Consider the following 18,046-nt stretch of genomic DNA (forward strand, 5'->3'; position numbering starts at 1 on the left):
TCGTAATTAATAGGGTAATTAAAGTTTGAATAAAAGAAGAATTTTCAATCGTGACTTTAGGGAAGATATCGGAAGTGGAACAGTTTTTTAAGGCAGTCCCATTGGGAGCCTGGGATTTATTATTCCCATTCGGGTTAAGTAAAAGTTCATTATGTAGTTTTTTATCGAAAGAAGGAATAAATTTTGGATTAGATTTTATCGGTTTGAAAATTGTTTCTTTGTGGGAAGATGATAGAGGGGATTTAGGGGAAGAAAAATGAAAGAGAGAAGCGTTAGACGTTATCTCTGCAAAAGATTTTTTTGTAGGAGGGAATAATTTAGAGGCCTGAAAGTAGGAAATATTGTCTGCAGCCATTGACTGTTTGATATTTCTCTGTCTAGATAACTCTGGACAGGCCACACTAACAGCAGTATGGTTGCCCTTACAATTAATACAAATAGGGTTATTCGTTGTATTTTGACACTGTTCAAAGGGATGATCCTCTCCGCAATGGAAGCAACGAGGAGGGGAACGACAAATAGGTTTTGAATGGCCAAAACGGCAACAGTTGAAACATTGAATAGTCGGGAATCTGTATATTTCAACGGGAAGAGCGTTATAATATATAAATACACGGGATGGTAATGTTTGACCTTCGAAAGTAATAACAACGGATTGGGAAGGTTTCCATATAGTGGTGCCGGTGGAAGTATCCTTGAAATTCAAACGACGTGCTTTTAAAACTTTTGGAGTTAATTGAGAGTCATTAAGAGCATCTACTATTTCTGTTTCTGATAAATCGGTTGGGATACCTCTTACTCTGCCCATTCTGGTTAAATTGAATGTAGGTATGAAAGATTTAAATTTATTATTTGAAAGAGAACCTATTTTTTTAACAAAATCATTAGCTAATGTGGCTGATTTAAATTCTATGGATAGTTTGTATCGACCTTCCGGTTTTATTGATCCATTTATAATACCGAGGTTATTGAGTTTTGAGCTAAAAATAAATTTACCAAAATCCAGGGGATGAATTATTTTCCCCTGTTCAGTCCTTTGGACATTTACAATAAATGGAGCTGAAGATGAAATAGAATACATAAGCTCAATGGCTTTTGCTTCTGGAGGAATGGTATCATTATAACTTCCATGAGAGATTGGGGCTTCGTTTGATTGTGAAAGAGATTTAATTTTAGGAGGTACATTAAGACAAAGCGGAGGACGTCGTTTTCGTGAAGGAATGGTTACAGAAGTCTGGGTATCATCAGTATCGTAGTCGTCTACAATATTAGAAATGGGCTCAAGGTCCGGAGGTCGATTTTCATCTTCCTCCATTTCAACAAATTAAAAAAAAAATTAAACAATAATTATTATTTTAGAAATAATAAATGATAGAAATAATAATAACACGCAACTTCGTCGCAAACCAATAACACAAACAAAAATAATGAATACGAAAAGGTAACAATAAATAAATCTTATCTGTACGCCGCGCCGCCGTCAAAGTAAGCCGTCAAACACAGAGAACTGGTAAACACGACTGCACACTACCGAGGTTCGGTGACTAATCCCACTCAACTATACTAATACTATTGATTTAAATAATTGCCAAATCACACTTATAGATGTCTTTAACTCCTTAAAAAATCTCCCCAGCAAAACAAGCACTGGTCCTGATGATATTCCAGAAATATTACTGAAGGAATGTAAATTTACTATATCTAAGCCAATTTGTTTGTTATATAACTTGTCAATATCATCTGCCACTTTTCCAGACTCCTGGAAAGTTTCTTATATCAGACCTATTTTCAAATCTGGCAATAAGTCGAACGTAGAAAACTATAGACCCATATCGATATTATCTCATATTCCTAAAATATTTGAGTCAATAATCACGAAGAAAATCACACCTATCTTTAAAAATGTACTGATCGTGGAACAGCGTGGATTTAGATCTGCTAAATCTACTACTACTAACTTACTATCCTTTACCAATTCCATCGTCAATGGTCGAGAAGATAACTCACAAATAGATGTTCTATATACGGACTTCTCTAAAGCTTTCGACAAAGTAAACCACTCAATCCTTATGGCCAAACTACATGCTATCGGTATTAGAAACCCCTTGCTATTATTATTTAATTCTTATTTAAGCAATAGAAAACAAAGAGTTAAATTAAACAACTTTGTGTCTACTATTATTGGAGTAACGTCCGGCGTACCTCAAGGAGCACATCTAGCACCGCTTCTTTTTAACTTGTTTATAAACGACATTATTAGTATTTTTTCTCATACACGCTTTTGGCTTTTTGCGGATGACAATAAGATTCTAAAGATAATAAAAAATCACGATGACTGCCTTCTTTTCCAATCGAATATCGACTCTTTCAATGATTGGTGTAAAATTAATTGCTTGAAACTAAATGTCGATAAATGCAAAATTATGTCCTTCTATAGATCAAAAAAACCGATTGTCTTCGAATACAAACTTAATAATATTTGCTTAACAACTGTTACATCTATTAAAGACCTTGGTGTCTCTCTTGATAGCAAGCTTTCTTTTCGGGATCACATAACTGCAATCGTTAATAAATCGCTCAAACTACTTAGTTTCATCACTAGAATCACTTCGGACTTCAAAAACGTAAATACCCTTAGAACTCTTTACTGCTCCTTGGTTCGCCCCCATCTTGAATATGCTTGTGTTATTTGGTCTCCTTTTTATGCTGTCCACATTCGACGCATTGAATCTGTTCAACATCAGTTCTTAAGAGGGATTGCTAGGAGGCTAGGTTTAGAAAAAGGCAAATACTCATATGATGAAATTGAACGAACTCTAAACCTCTCTCCTTTGGAAGTCCATCGGGAAAGAAATGACCTCATTTGCTTCTTCAAAATTATAAATGGTATTATTGATTCACCTACTCTACTGCAACTCATTCCCTTCAATATCCCCTCGCAAAGACTCAGAAATAATGAACTGCTCTTCCTCAACCATCATTCGACAAATTATGGATATTATTCACCATTGTCCAGAATGTGTAGACTGGTCAACTCAAGTCAAAACCTTAACTTTTTTGGGATAAGTCTGAATGATTTTTGCCAGTCGCTAAACAAGTGACGGAATATTATAAGTGTCCTGTGGTCCTGACCCACGGCGTATTCTTGACTTGATTCGACTTGTCACTTTATTTTCTTATATTATATCTACCTTATGTCTTTGCTTTCATGTACCTTTGTCTACTCCTATATTTTTCATTTTACTTTATTCGTGTTATTATTTTGTAATTTGGACGATGTCCGTTAATAAATAAATACTTCAATACTCGTCACAGTGCGTACCAACTTACTTATTTTTCAGAACAGTGAAAATGTCCTGTATTGTACATGATGTTCGGAAACTCGTAATGCAAGTGGGAAATTGGTGAATTTATAGTATGTTAATTTGGTCGACTTTCTCTTGATTTGAACTCTAAATCGAGTCCGAAGTTGGAATTTTTTAGGTCAAATTCGATTTAAGAAATCAGTCTTTCCAGTTATTATCAGCTTTTTATTGTCTTTTAAAATGCGCCGAAGTATAAACCCGACTTCAATTTAAAAAAAAAAAATTGGTTTATAAACAAATGTTTGGGTTGATATTTTTTTTGGTTTCTCTATGTGATATAGATTCACCAGTTTCCCACTTGTATGACTACCCTCCGGACAGCATATTATATAATGTGAAAAGAATTAATTAAAAGAGAAGAGACTTAATAAAAATATTTATTTTATAATATTTCATTTCAACGTTGGTTATCTTAGCGCATCATCCAAGTCAAAATTTGCAAAACAGGAAAATTCATTAGCTAAATTATTCCTGTGTTCGGGTTTAAATTTGCAGCATTTTACATTCAACAGCTTCTCGGCCAGCTCCCCCATGATTGCCCCGGTACAGAGAATTATTTGACCCTTAGACAGAAGCTTTATTGTCTCGGACGTCTTGGTCAAACATTCCTCGGATAGGAAGGGGGGATCTGCAATGACGATGTTGAATGTTCCCAGTATTTCTTGTGGAATCTTGCTTGGGAAATTAAAATCATAGTGGACAAAGTCCGTGCCGTGAATTGCAAATCTTTGGTCGAACTCCATTAAAAGCACTGAAATGGAAATGCATAATGAATACTATAAGAACAGACTTACAAGCAAAGACTTCAAATCAAGTACATAGTAATGTTAGTAGTGCATCGTATTTGTACGGGACGGCACTGTAGTCGCCGGCCGCACAGACGATGTAGCGGGAATGGCCGGCTGGCCGCTTCGACGCCTAGGAAGAAAGTTGGGAAAAAGGAGGGAGAATGTGGGAAAAGGGAAAAATGGGGAAAAATATGAGTAATGGGGAAAAATGTTGGAGAAATGGGGAAAAATATTAGGAAAAGGGAAAAATTGGGAAAATGTGGGAGAAAGGTATAAGGCAGGGGGGAGGAAGGTAGGGGGGAACCTGCGCCCTGACAAAGGACGTTTCGACTTTTGTGAAATGCTTCTTCTTGGTGAGCACCAGGGAGCCGGGAGAAAGAAGAAGGCCAGGTTGAAGTGAAGGTCCCAGGGCAGAGAAGAGGCTTGAAGAGGCAGTCAGGGGCAGTCCAGGAGAGATGTTGTCGAGGCGATGGTTTCTGGATCTCTGCCGAATTGTGCAATTTGTCCGCCTTTTAAAGGGCCAAAGGGCCCTGCTCTGCCTTTGTTTGCGAGAGATTCTGAGAATTATTTCGAGTTCCCGGAATCTTCATAGGGCAGAGCGCCGTTGTTGCGTAACGCGCTAGCGGACGAAATTGCCTGGGTCCCCTGACTGTTTCCTCAAACCGCCTGCCCGGGTCATATTTTATTTTTAGATATTTTGTGAGTTTGCACAAATAGACATTTACATATAGATATTTTAAAGGGAAGCTTTGCATAAATTTCGATTTTGTGCAAACGGCGAGTTCTGTAAAGGAAACTGCAATTGCACAAATTCAAACTACATGCAAGTCATCCATGTTTTTGTACAAATTTTGAACATTTAGGTATTTAAATTATAAGATTAGGTATTGATAAGAGATAAGAGGTATTTGGGGGGTCAAGCCTTTGTTTTTTGTCCATAATGATGACTGCTTGACCCCGTGGTTTTATTTATTAATCAATTTTTACAGTTAGAGAAGGAATTTGTTGCATAAATTCGAAGATGCGCAGAGGTAAGTTTGTAAAGGAACTACCTCTGCGTAAATTCAAATTTATGCAAATTAATTTAAAGTCGGTCGAGGTACAACGTCCGGTACAGTATTGATAAAATCGTGATAGAAAAATATTACATTTCATAAACGGCAATACAATAATCATGAAAGCATTAAAAATTCTGTTAAATTTTCGGTACTCTGCTCACTCGTAGTACACTCAAAATATATAATAACACTTTGTTTCAACATACTTTTTTACTACAAGAAACAACTATTTACATTGGGGGAGATGGTAAAAGATGCTATGACTTAATGTGTGACTATGATACATGATGATATGATAATGTGTGACTATGATACACCACGCTTTGAGCGCGCTATATTCCCGTGACTTGGTCTGTTTCAGAATATTGCTCGCCATCCATTCCCAAATGCTGAAATAGGCCAAGACATGAGAGTACAGCGCAAGTGTGCCAGCCACATTAAAGTTTCATTTTTTTTCAATCAAAGTTCAAAATTTTTCATGTTTTGACAATAGTTTACGCATTGTTTAGTTAATTAGTTTAGCTTTGATGCCATGTTTGATCTTGTTAGTATGATGTGTTGTTTGCTGGAAGGTTCAGAGTCAATCGAAATACGCATGTGTTTTTCCATCTCCCCGATGTAAATTGTTGTTTCTTGTATGCGGAGTATGAAACTTTGGTAATTATTTCCCTAACCACCGCACTTTTAGGGACAGATTATGGAAATTACACTTTGTTTCAACAATTAATAAAAGAAACAAGGTTGGGTTAATTTAGTAATTTATGCATATTTATATAGTAAATAAACTAGCAAGTGTCACTCCATACGAAAAAAAGTCCAAAATGGTGAATTTCGAACTTTGATTGAATAAAAATGGAATCATAATGTATCTTTTACCATCTATGCTGACGTAAGTAGACGAAGTTGTTTATTGTAGTAATTAAGTTGAAACGAAGTGTAATTTCCATAATATGTGCAGCGGTCAGTGAAATATTATATAGTATATAAAAATAATTAAAAAAAAGAAAGATAAAAATTAGTTTTGCATAACATTTTTGGTTAGGTAGATACCTGAATTTTCAATTTCAATGGCCCTCTTTATGGGGGTATAAAGGGTTGGGCAGGATATTAGGCACACGGTTCCATTGGGAGGTAGGACATTCTTCACAACCTTCACAAGTGTATCAATTGTTTCTTGATCATACCAAAACTGACTCAATTGCTGAAAAAATATTATTAAGCGTGTTCACATGAAATAGGTACATCCGAGAATTTATTAATCGTTTATCAATGGTAAAAATTACCCAATCCTCCTCAAATACAATGTTTTCTTTCAATTTATCATCTTGTTCCAAATTATCAAGAATAGCCTGTCTTTTCTCTTTTTCTACATAGAAGTCTTGCAGAGCGGAAAGTGTATCTGCTGATAAACGTGGTACATCGTCATCGTCGTCTGAAGCCATCTCATACAAAAATCTATTCAATTAAGCTGATATTTCACGCGAATGCCGCGGATAGGTTAGGAAAAACTGCGTATTTAAAAAAATAACCAAACAAGTGTCAATACTGTCAGCTGCATGTCAAGTCAAGTGTCAGTTCAGTTTAGTTTAGTGATGGGCAGGACAGAAACATTTACATGATCGAAATATTTTAATCGAAATATCAAAAGAATCGAATGATTAGATTTTATTATTGATTGATTATATTATTGCAGATATCAACACAATATTATTATAATGATATGAATGACAACGAATTTGAATGCGTTTGTTTGTCTCGGACTGTGAGTTCGAGTGATTTTTGACAGAATCGATTTGTCCATGACAATGAAAAGTTGATCATCGATGATTCATCGCGATTGTCCCCATTGCTAGTTCAGTTCATACAGCAGTGATGATATTGAATGGCTGGACGGTATGTCCAAAAAATAACTTTCCCCAGCTTTTTCGTCAAAACTCCCCACATTTCATAAAAACCTTTGATTGTGTAATAATTTATACCGTGTCGTGATAAATAAAAATAAACTGTTGATATACAAACATTAAATGTAGAAGGAGCATATAAAAATAACAACACTCAGTAAAGTTAGTGCCGGAATATCAGTACTTTTTAGAAATGGTTTCACGAGGCTTATCTATCTTGCTATGACTCCTATCAGAGAACAACTTGATAGACGCAAATATCATTCAAGCCAAGCTTAAAGTGCAACTGATATACCGGCCAATTTTATGTTCGCTATGAGAGAGATTTCTGTCCGTCAAGATGCTCTCCGGTAGGAGCCCTACCAAGATAAGCCTAGTGATAACAATAAAAATGCTGATATACATAGTCAGATAGCAACTTTAGTTTATGAAAACATTGGGATTATTAACATATCATATTTCATAAAAACAAGCCATTTCAAACAAAATGCATGATTACTCGAAAACCTCATCATCAAATTCCCCAGATTTCTTATTTTTTCCATAAAACTCCTTTTCAAATTCAAAATCCCCCAGATTTCTTTTTTTTCCAGAAAACTCCCTTTCTCTCTTTCAAATTCAAAATCCCCCAGATCTGGGAACTTCTAACCAGACATACCATCACTTAAATCAGCGGTCGGGGAACCTTGGTAAATTACCCCAAATGGGGTAAAAATGTTTTTTTGGGGTAATAAGGAAATTTTTCTAGCTTACTATTTCATAAACGTGTTAGTATTTTTACAAACTTAATCAATTCAGGTGTGTGCGTGAGAAGTAAGAGACGCGGCTATTTCGTGAATTATGTCAGGGCGGTGAAACTGAATATACGGACCTACTTTATTATACAAAAGTAAGGTGGCGGCTCTCTCGCGGAAATGTTCTCAATCGAATATGGGCTCTCAAAAGCGAACTCGAAATTTTTATGTTTAATCAAAAGAATATTCTCGCAGATAAGTTTAAAAACCCCTCGTGGGTTGCATATCTAGCATATTTAACTGACATATTTGAGAATATAAATTATATAGAACAAAGAATTGCAAAGAAAAAATATTAATATAATTTCAGCCAGCGAAATACTGTCAGCGTTTGGATTAAAGCTTCAATATTGGAGACAGAAAGCAAAACAGATCAAGATAGCTTATTTTTCAAAGTTAGCTTTGTTTTTGGAAGACTGTGAAAATATTACTTTTGATGACATCAAGGATAGAGTTATAAAACATCTTACCAAACTCAGAGAGCGGTTCTCTGACTACTTTCCAGATCGTGATATGCATACTTTCAATTGGGTTGTAGATCCTTTTAAATGTGAAATTGCTAACATACCAGAAGAACCTCCGGGTTTGGCAGAAACAATACTTGATCTAATACTGAAGCACGTATTCAATTTGAGAGCAAAGCCAATCTGTCGTCTTTTTAAATGTCGAAAGCTACGAAGGCTTTCAAAATTGCACATGAGGAGGCGGTAAAAAAATTTGCTGCCATTTGCAACAACCTATCTTTGTGAACAAGGCTTTTCCACTCTAATGAACATAAAAACGAAGAACGAAAATCGATTAAACGCCGAAGACTATTCAAATTGCTCTTACACCAAAAAGTCCCAATTTCGAAGTAATTGTATCAAACATGAAGCAAAATCATTTCTACGAAAACTGAAAGGAAAACCTGAAAATCTCAATTTTTCTTTGATCCAATTTGAGAATTTTTATTTGGTTTGTCTATTACATACTTACTATTTTCATGTAACTTTTATTTTTATTTTCCGTGTAAATTAATTCAATAAATAATGTTTATTTAAATATACATTGATTGTCTTCTTTTCAAAATGGGGGGAAGGGGTAATATCGACTTACGCAAAAATATTTTGGGGTAATGGTTAAAAAAGTTCCCCGACCGCTGACTTAAATGAACAAATCTTTTCACAAATATTAGCTGTTGGTGATCTCCGTGACACTTGAAAGCTAATCGACAAGTGTGAACACTCTTTCAACAGAGTTAATCAAGTTTTTAGCTGATTGGCTAAAGTTGAAAGCCCGTCTACTTTTGTTGCTCAAGTATCAGTCATCGTTTGATTTTCCTGCCGAATCGAAACGTGTGAACATATTAAATATTTCAAATTGCTTACGATTTATCTAGGAGTGGTTTACTTATGCGTAACTAGTATCTACCTCAATGGCATCTACTTCAATGAAAAAATGTATTAAGTTATTAAGCCATCCCTATCTTTAGGATCAGAAACCAAAAATAGGAATGCCTGTGTCACTGCAATTAACATTATTATTTTTGAAATGTTATTGTAACTTAGTAGTTATTAATTAAATAGCACGTCTCTGGCGCAAAGAGGAGGACGGAACGTGATCAATGTCGAATTGGTACATGGAACATTAGAGGAGGAATGGAAAGAAAGATGAACGAACTGTGTGATACTATGGTGAGCAAATGTTTGGACGTACTTTGTATAACAGAGAGTATGAAAAAAGGTAGCGGTACAATGCAGCATAATGATAGGCTCGTCATTTGGTCTGGGAGACCAGATACGGAGAGGGCTTGTCAAGGTGTTGCAGCGCTATTGTCTCCCAGAATGATTGAATGTATGTTGCAGTATGAATGTGTAAGTCCGAGAATAATGTGGATCAGATTTAAAATCGGTTTGACAAGGGTGTTTCTTGTTATTTGCTACGCCCCTGTTAATTCTGAAAGCGATGAAGTGAAAGATGATTTTTGGACTGGTGTGAATGTTGTAATGAGACTAAAAAATATGAACGAAAGGATTATAATGGCAGGCGATTTGAATGGGTGGGTGGGAATTAGACGTGACGGATTTGATTCGGTCTTAGGTATGTTTGGGGATAAAAGAACGAATGACAACGGGAACAGAATGCTTGAAGTATGTTTAGAGTGGAACCTGTTTGTGTCGAATACTTTCTTCGATCATAAAGGTATCCACCAATATACGTGGGAAAGAGGAAACGAGAGGTCAATTATTGATTTTGTAGTAATTGACTCTAGGTTGAGAGCTGTTACCGAGGACACAAGAGTTTTCAGAGGGGCTGAGGTCGAAACTGACCACTTTCTTGTAGTGTCGAGAGTAAACCTCTTTCGCGGTTGGCGCTCTAAAGTGAAAACGGTACCAGCTCCGACAAGAGTCAAAATAGAAAAACTGCAAAACGATAATGTGAGAAGTAAGTATGTGAATTGTGCAGAGATAAGATTGAATGCGAAGGAAATGGATGGTCTAAGCATAGACGAAACATGGAACCACATAAAAGTGTGTCTTTGTGAATCTGCTAGGGAGGTTTGTGGAATAAGTACGCAAGGTAGGAAGAAAGGTGATGCATGGTGGGATGATGAGATTAAAGCACTGGTCTCAGAAAAGAAGAAAGCATGGTTGTGTCTGATTGCGGCTGGCAGTGCTTCCAGCGAAGAGAAGTATCGAGCGAAAGAAGTATATAAGGAATGTAAGAAAAAAGTAAGAGTTGGAGTGAAAGAACGAAAGAAACGCCTGGAAGAGGAAGAAGGAATGAAAATGACAAACCATTTCCAAGAAAACATTAAGTTGTTTTGGAAAGAAGTCAAAAGGTCCCGGAGTGGCCCAGAAAACGGAAGCATGAAAGTGATAAAATCAAAAGATGGAAAAATGTTGACGAATGAGGAAAAAATAAAAGAGAGATGGATGAATTATTTCGAGGAAGTCTTCGAAAGCGAAGTGAATGACAGTGATTCCAGTGGCGAATCAGATATGAATGACGATGGAGTGAATGTTACCGAAATTAGCATGGATGAGATAGAAAGCTCGATTAAATGTATGAAGAATGGTAAGGCTGTTGGGTTTGACAATATTGCTGCTGAATATTTTAAAGGAGGTAGCCGTGTAATTCTCACATGGTTGTGCAATCTTTTTAACCAATGTTTAAAGGAAGGTTACACGCCTTTAGATTGGAGAAGGGCTGTGATCATGCCATTATACAAAGGTAAAGGGTCACGTATGGAATGTGGGAATCATAGGGCTATTAGCCTGCTTAGTTCAGTTGGCAAGCTGTATGGTAGAATTTTGATTGAAAGAGTAAGAAAGGAAACAAAGGATAAAATATGGGATGTGCAAGGTGCTTTCATGAGTGGAAGGGGGTGCATGGACCAGATCTTCTCATTGCGTATGCTCACTGAGAAGTTTCTGGCAAAAAACCAGAAACTTTTCTGTGCCTTTGTAGATTTACAAAAAGCATACGACCGAGTCGACAGGAAAAAGCTATGGAAGGTGTTGTCCAAGTATGGAGTGAATACGAATCTGATTCAGGCAATTGCGTCTCTGTATGAGGGAAGCGTTGCATGTGTTAGGGTAAACGGTGGTTGTACGGGGTGGTTTGATATCACAAAAGGTGTTAAACAAGGCTGCGTAATGTCACCGTGGTTATTCAATCTATACATGGATAATTGTATGCAAGAATTGAAAGAGGTGGGATTGGGCGCGAATTTGAATAATTTTAAAGTATGTTGCCTGTTGTATGCTGATGATGCGGTGCTGATTGCTAATAGTATAGATGATCTACAGTCTCTCGTGTCTAGGATGAACGAAGTATGCATGAAGAATGAGTTAATGATGAATGTAAGTAAGTCTAAAGTAATGGTGTTTGAAAGAGAGAGTACGAAAACAGTGTGCAATATAATTGTGAATGGGGAATACTTGGAGCAGGTGAATGAGTTTGTGTATTTAGGAAGTATGTTTACGAGAGATGGGAAGGCTGACAGAGATATCGAAAGAAGGGTAAATGCAGGTAATTCCGTTAATGGAGGACTAAACGCCGTAGGCGCTAACAAAAAATTGTCCAAAGAAGCGAAGTTAGCAGTCCACAACGGAGTGCTGGTACCTACCTTGATGTATGGAAGTGAGGCATGGAACTGGCAAAGAAAGGATGAAAGTAGATTAAATGCTGTTGAAATGAGATCCCTGAGGCGTATGTGTGGTAAAACCATGTTTGATCGTGTGAGGAATGTGGAGATCCGCAAAGAGTGCAAGGCTGATGTAAGCGTAATGAGTAAGATTAAGAAAGGGACGCTTAGATGGCATGTAGAGCGAATGAGCGAAGATAGGAGTGTAAGGAGGATATATGATGCAAATGTGAATGGTAGCAGAAGTCGGGGACGCCCGAGGAAGACATGGCACGATCAAGTGAATCAGATACTCGAGTCGGGCCATGTCAAGAGTCAGAATAATAGAAGAGTATGTATGAGACGATGTATGAATGTGAATGAGGCAAGGAGTGTGTGCCAAGACCGAGTTGTTTGGCGGTCCGTCCTCTCTGCCTACCCCTGCGGGGAAACGGCGTGATGGTTAGTTAGTTAGTTAGTTAGTCTCTGAGTGTTTCAAAAAATTATTATTTTTTACCTTCATAACAAGTTTAGGGCATCAATTATTGCAACAAACACTTATTTTATAAACAATGATTTCGTATTTTTTTAAACTCTGTACACATAAGCCAGACTTGAAAAAGAATCCCCAGATGCCAGGTATCTCAGCGTAATTTGTAACTTAGTTTTTGCCAGAACAGCCACACGCATAACTATGTTCTGTTTTTTGGATTTTTCTTGAATTTTAGAAAAAAATCATAAAAATTGTCTTCCGAAATTCGCAAATGATTACGATAGCCTTCGGTATCTTCTAACGCCATCTCTCTCAATATATTATTAAAAGTACCCAATTCGTTTTTCCTTATGACCATTTTCTGGCCCACATACGACGAATACGACGTTTTTTCGCTTTTTCATGTTCTAAAGTTCGTTCCGTAATAGGTCCGAAATAATAAGGATGCACACTGCGATAACTTCACTTGACGCCATTTTGATTAACAATATCGGTTCGAGTCAAACTGAAACGTCTGAAGTAAATCTTGTCCAATTATTGTCATTCAACTAAAGTCAACGCTCTGTCTGAAAGGAGCATTAGTATTTTTTTAATATCTTTTTAACTAACCCGATTATCAAATGTTTCGATTATGCTCATCACTACTAGTAGATATCGATTTCTATTTCGAACTATGAATAACTTTTCGAAATTATTCATATTTGAACATCACTATTCACATTTCTCCATGGAAAGAGAACATTTTATTGTTTTTGACAGTTCGGTGGAACATAACCTCACTAAAGATTTATTGTAAACAATATTTGTTTGGCCTTTGTAACTGTTCCGGTAAAACTCTTTGATGTCATAAGATTAACCCCTCGGATGGTTTATTTTTTAATATATTAAAAAATATATTATTTAAGTATAAAATAATATTCTATTTGTACTTAAACCTATATTATTTGTCAATAAACTTACTTTAGTTCAAGCTCCAAAATGTTAAGTAGAGCCATTAGTTTAAGATACACTCTAAGGTGTATGAAAATTGATGCGTTAAAGTTTGGTACAGCAGCGACTAAAAAAACTGATCAAGCAACAGTTCAAGAAGATGAAAAACAAAGTGGAACTAAGCATGTGAAGCTTTCCCGCTCCAAAGAATTATTTAAATATCTAGAATCACAGAAGGACAGCTACGATATCGAGTCTCTGGCGTCCCCGTATCTGCTGAAGATCCACCAGGTAGTCCCGGAGTCCCTCTACCTGGTGTCCAGCAGCACCGCTAAAAGTATTGCGAACTTAATAGGAGATAAACTAAAGGGAAATATACCTGTGGTGGAAGTCAACCCCGGAATTGGCTGCCTCACTAAAGAGCTGTTGAACTATGGCATCACCAACATATGTTTATTTGAATCCTCTCCATTCCATCAAACTTCTCTGACCGTAAGTTAAATAAGTTTAATCATTTTAAATTTTCCGTGTGTAGATTATTGCGTTAACACAATGTCAAAAACTGCAAGGCCGTAATCAGTTGAAGTGGTATAAACCTAATGATTTTAGATTCACAAATAAATTGTACACTTTTATGAAGAGGGTTATTATGTGTATGTGGGTTCAATTGATGCCATCACAGTGCGTTTTTACCATTGTGAGTTGTGTGTCTGCAGACTTTTATTGTTATTCACAATAATTTCCTTAAATTGAAGTATGATGGTAATTTCGTTGTTATGCAAATTTCTTGTTTTCTTTTTTCAGAATTTGTGCAATGAACACAAAAATTTGAAACTCACCATCGGGGATTTCTTCGGATTGTGGAAACTTGAATATCAGGACAAAATGGATGGAGGAAATCGTATGGAAGCCTTCTTTAATACAGTTAACAAAAACACCATGCAGGACGGTATGTTTCACCGAGCTATAGTTCTTATCTTGAAGTCATTAAAAATGTTATAATAAATGATATATATTTACAGTGGAAAGTGTTGTGATTTTGCAGATGTGGCTATGAAGGTAGTTGGTGCAATGCCCTCGCTGAACTTTATCAAGTATCTCACGCGATCCATCGTCTTCCAGAAGGGATTCATTGAAGTTGGGCGTCCCGAGTTATTCATTGCCATGCCGCCTTCATCTTATTATGTTAGTACATTGATAATTAACTTCAAATACTTATGTTGGCTAAAAAGCGCAGATCCTTGAAAATTCACATAATCTGTTTAGATTAACCATTATAAATTTAAACAAACGAAATACACATTACAAATATAGAATTAAGACAATTTTCTGCAAAAAAAATGTTTTAATAGGAAGGTACTTTATCTCTTGTTTGAATTCTTGACATCGGTTTCAATTTTGAAAATTATACTTGAATTCAAAGCAAATAAGAGTTCAAATCAGATCAGAATCAGATGATACCATTGTAAAGATAATTCCAACTATAGAATCAGGCCAAAGAAAGAATGATAAAGTTGCCGAATTCCGCCTTACGCTTAATATGCAAAAAAATTAAAAACAGCACTTGATTTCAACTTAATTGCAACAAGAATCAACTATTTATGTCAGGGGAGATGATAAAAGATGCATTACATCTCCCTTGCTTAAATAGTTGTTTCCAGTAATAATTAAGTTGAAAACAGTGTTTTTTTTTTAAATTGCGTGTGTGAGGCGGAATTCGGCAAATTTACCGAAAGAATTTTATGGTTTTAAAATGTTTGATCAATTTAGATAAAATTTGACCTTACTTTGGACAAACAGACACCCTCACGACACGGTGGTTTATATTTTTTAGTTGTACTTTTCTTCTTCAGGGTCTGGTGCCTTTGGATTCGAGCGAGGAAAACGCAGTTTATCGCTACATACCAGTTTTATTCAATTTATTTTGCGATACTGAATTGCTTGCAAAAGTTCCCCGGAGAGATTTCTTACCTTGGCAGACAGATAAGAGTCTTAATAAAATGAGTAAGAAAGAAAAGGTATGTAGAAAATATGAAAAAGATTTTTTTGGTATTACATACTTTTTTCAAATATTTCATAAATTTTACATAGGTATATAATATTATATCTTTACGTATAATAATGTTTTATTTTTTAGCTGAAGCAATATGACCAGAAACATTTGTTTATAGTTCACATTAAAATGAAGCCTTCTTTGCCTTGCAAAACGGAACATTTACCTCTGCTTTGGTATTTCTTCAAGCATCATTTATTGAGCAAATATAACCGGATCATCCCTATGCTAGAGTAAGTATTTTTCTTGTAATAAATATGTATTATTTTTGCAGTACAGAATATAATATAATTAATATTTTTTTATTAACGCCATCTATGATTTTGTGTTGTGTCTAGTAACTTTTTAGCTAACGACATCTATTGTCTAAATCTCAAAGTTAATAAAATCATTTCTGACATTTTGTTACGAATAAATAAGTTATTAAACGCGCAATAACATGCCTTTGTATTTTTTCACGCCTATTGATATATTTTATGAGAATATCTGTAGATAAGGATCGCATTTGGTTTCTGTAACGCATTAAAATTTAACAGTTCAATAAGACAGTTAATAATGACACCTCTTTCATCTGGCTCGTTGGTCTAGGGGTATGATTTCCGCTTAGGGTGCGGGAGGTCCCGGGTTCAAATCCCGGACGAGCCCAAAATATTTTTGTTGTTTTTCTTTTTTTTATTATTTTTCTTTAATCAGTTTATTGTTTTTTTATTAGTTTCTTTAATATCGCAGTTATTTACCTACATATATTTTATAATAATTTACTGAAAAAAAAACTGCTAGAAATTTCAATGGAATTACTTTTTAAAACATTCTTTTTTTAGTGCAATAGCAATGTTTATTTTGGTAAGATTCCGTATTTTGCAACTAAGACGTCCTCCAGCAGAATGGTAAAAATCTTTGAAAGTAGGTTAAAAAATCGAAAATTTATAATTACATATAAATTTTAAAAAAATTAAAAATACAGAGCGCATGCTAAATGAAGTAGAATCAAAAGGTATTAAGTCAGTGGCGACATTGGTTTCCATTCAAATTGACATTTAGAGCATTTCCAGCGTGTATTATCTTACAATCAGTGGTTGAAGTTTAAAAAAAGTATTTATTTCTGTTTGAAGGCAGTGGATTCCAGGATGTGGAGTGTGGCTGATAACGGGCCAGGACCCTCCGGGAAGTAATGCGGACACTTTGCCAGATGAGAATGACGCGCCGCTGCCTCGACTGACCATTTTCACACAGTTCAGTGACCTCTCACCCGCAGAAAAAGTCACCATCTTTAAAAAGTAAGGCCGTAGCTAAGAAATGATCTTTTTTGAAGAGTGTTATTGAAATAATATTTGAATTTGGGAGCATAGGAAAAAAGCTACATTCTCATACAAACAAATAAAAAATAAAACTCAAACTTTTTTTAAATTCTCAAATAAATATAAATGCAGCGATTCCTAAATGCTTTTTTCAGATGGATTTTTTTCCACTGCTTCAAAAAATTATAATCTTTTTTGAAGAGTACACAATTTTTTCCCCAGATGATTCATTTTTAAATTTGGAATGTTAAAAACTACTATAAAGTAAAAGGGTAAACACACACGCGCACCCCAATGACATCAAATGTCAGATGTGGCCGCCGGCAGTGATGAAAAACTGGGTGCTTTAAACGATTAGTGCGGTAAAACGAAGCGGAACGATCGCTACAATATATTTTTGCGAGTTTTGTATGAAATTAATTTTGAAATGGAAGAAATAAACAACACATGCAGAAAAACAGTTATTCGAGGAACGATCGATGGAGATTTCACTGTATGTATTACTAGAATGTTGACTATTTTGGTTGTATATTATTTCAGATTTATTTCGTGGCCCGAATTCAAGCATTGCCCCTTCCAGGAGGCCATGGACAATCACATTTCTAAGAACCTGGCCTCCTCAATCGACATGAAAGACGAAATTCTGGAGCAAGAAGAATAACTTAAGGAGCTCAGTTAAATTAGATACTAGGTTTTGCGATACAATATAAAATTTCTTTTTTTTTAAATAATAAAGTGGTACAAATAACAATGTGTATTTATTTATTTCTTGAAAATATTATGCATATTGATTTTTTCATGTGTTGCCATATATGAATTACACCAGCAGGAGACAGTGGAACTATGTCATTTCTATCGAGGAATTTTGTGGGATTTAAGGAAGTAAGAGAAAGACGGATAAAGGAAAAAGTTGGAAAGTATCCGACTATTCAAAGATCTGTGTTATTTATTATTTGTAAATAATTGTATATGTGGTCAGAAAAACTCTATATATAAAATATTTAATATTTATTTACATACACATATTTCTTTCTATATTACGTCACATACAAAATTTTATAAACAAAATAAGATACATTTAATGTTCACTAGATTAAAAACATACATGTGGTGATGAAAATAGCATTTATAATAAATAAATAAATAATACTTCGAAGCCGAAATGGACACATCATAAATCCATATGACCACGTGCCCTACAGACACGTTTCAGTAGCGGCAGCTTATCCGGGGGAGGGATATCAAATTATGTTTAAGA

At 35.5% G+C, this 18,046-nt stretch overlaps 2 protein-coding genes and 1 non-coding gene across 3 annotated transcripts; 2 read left to right on the forward strand and 1 right to left on the reverse strand.

The window, feature by feature from the left end:
• Positions 1–3,767: 3,767 nt before the first annotated feature.
• Positions 3,768–6,780, reverse strand: LOC149417109 (EEF1A lysine methyltransferase 1). Its single transcript, XM_089640772.1, has 3 exons — positions 6,495–6,780; positions 6,262–6,412; positions 3,768–4,116 (listed from the first exon to the last, which is right to left on the reverse strand). The coding sequence occupies exons 1-3, from the start codon at positions 6,651–6,653 to the stop codon at positions 3,773–3,775; spliced, it is 654 nt and encodes a 217-aa protein (XP_089496898.1). The 5' UTR covers positions 6,654–6,780; the 3' UTR covers positions 3,768–3,772.
• Positions 6,781–13,283: 6,503 nt separating this feature from the next.
• Positions 13,284–17,510, forward strand: mtTFB2 (mitochondrial transcription factor B2). Its single transcript, XM_089640773.1, has 7 exons — positions 13,284–13,929; positions 14,242–14,386; positions 14,483–14,622; positions 15,291–15,455; positions 15,575–15,723; positions 16,603–16,767; positions 17,329–17,510. The coding sequence occupies exons 1-7, from the start codon at positions 13,486–13,488 to the stop codon at positions 17,447–17,449; spliced, it is 1,329 nt and encodes a 442-aa protein (XP_089496899.1). The 5' UTR covers positions 13,284–13,485; the 3' UTR covers positions 17,450–17,510.
• On the forward strand, positions 16,064–16,135 carry TRNAP-AGG (transfer RNA proline (anticodon AGG)). Its single transcript has one exon. It is a non-coding gene; the product is annotated as a tRNA-Pro (tRNA).
• Positions 17,511–18,046: the final 536 nt, after the last annotated feature.

The sequence above is a fragment of the Hesperophylax consimilis genome, chromosome 16 (genome assembly GCF_061612785.1).
Source record: "Hesperophylax consimilis isolate HC1 chromosome 16, BYU_Hcon_1.0, whole genome shotgun sequence".
Taxonomy (NCBI): Eukaryota; Metazoa; Arthropoda; class Insecta; order Trichoptera; family Limnephilidae; genus Hesperophylax; species Hesperophylax consimilis.

Excerpts from the sequence above, each read along its gene's own strand:
- LOC149417109 (XM_089640772.1), bottom strand. The coding sequence starts at position 6,653 with ATGGCTTCAGACGACGATGACGATGTACCACGTTTATCAGCAGATACA. Across the intron at positions 6,413-6,494 it reads TTGTATTTGAGGAGGATTGG|CAATTGAGTCAGTTTTGGTA; the intron begins GTAATTTTTACC and ends ATATTTTTTCAG. Across the intron at positions 4,117-6,261 it reads CATTGAAATTGAAAATTCAG|TGCTTTTAATGGAGTTCGAC; the intron begins GTATCTACCTAA and ends TTTCCATTTCAG.
- mtTFB2 (XM_089640773.1), top strand. The coding sequence starts at position 13,486 with ATGTTAAGTAGAGCCATTAGTTTAAGATACACTCTAAGGTGTATGAAA. Across the intron at positions 14,623-15,290 it reads TGCCGCCTTCATCTTATTAT|GGTCTGGTGCCTTTGGATTC; the intron begins GTTAGTACATTG and ends TTTCTTCTTCAG. Across the intron at positions 15,724-16,602 it reads CGGATCATCCCTATGCTAGA|GCAGTGGATTCCAGGATGTG; the intron begins GTAAGTATTTTT and ends TTCTGTTTGAAG.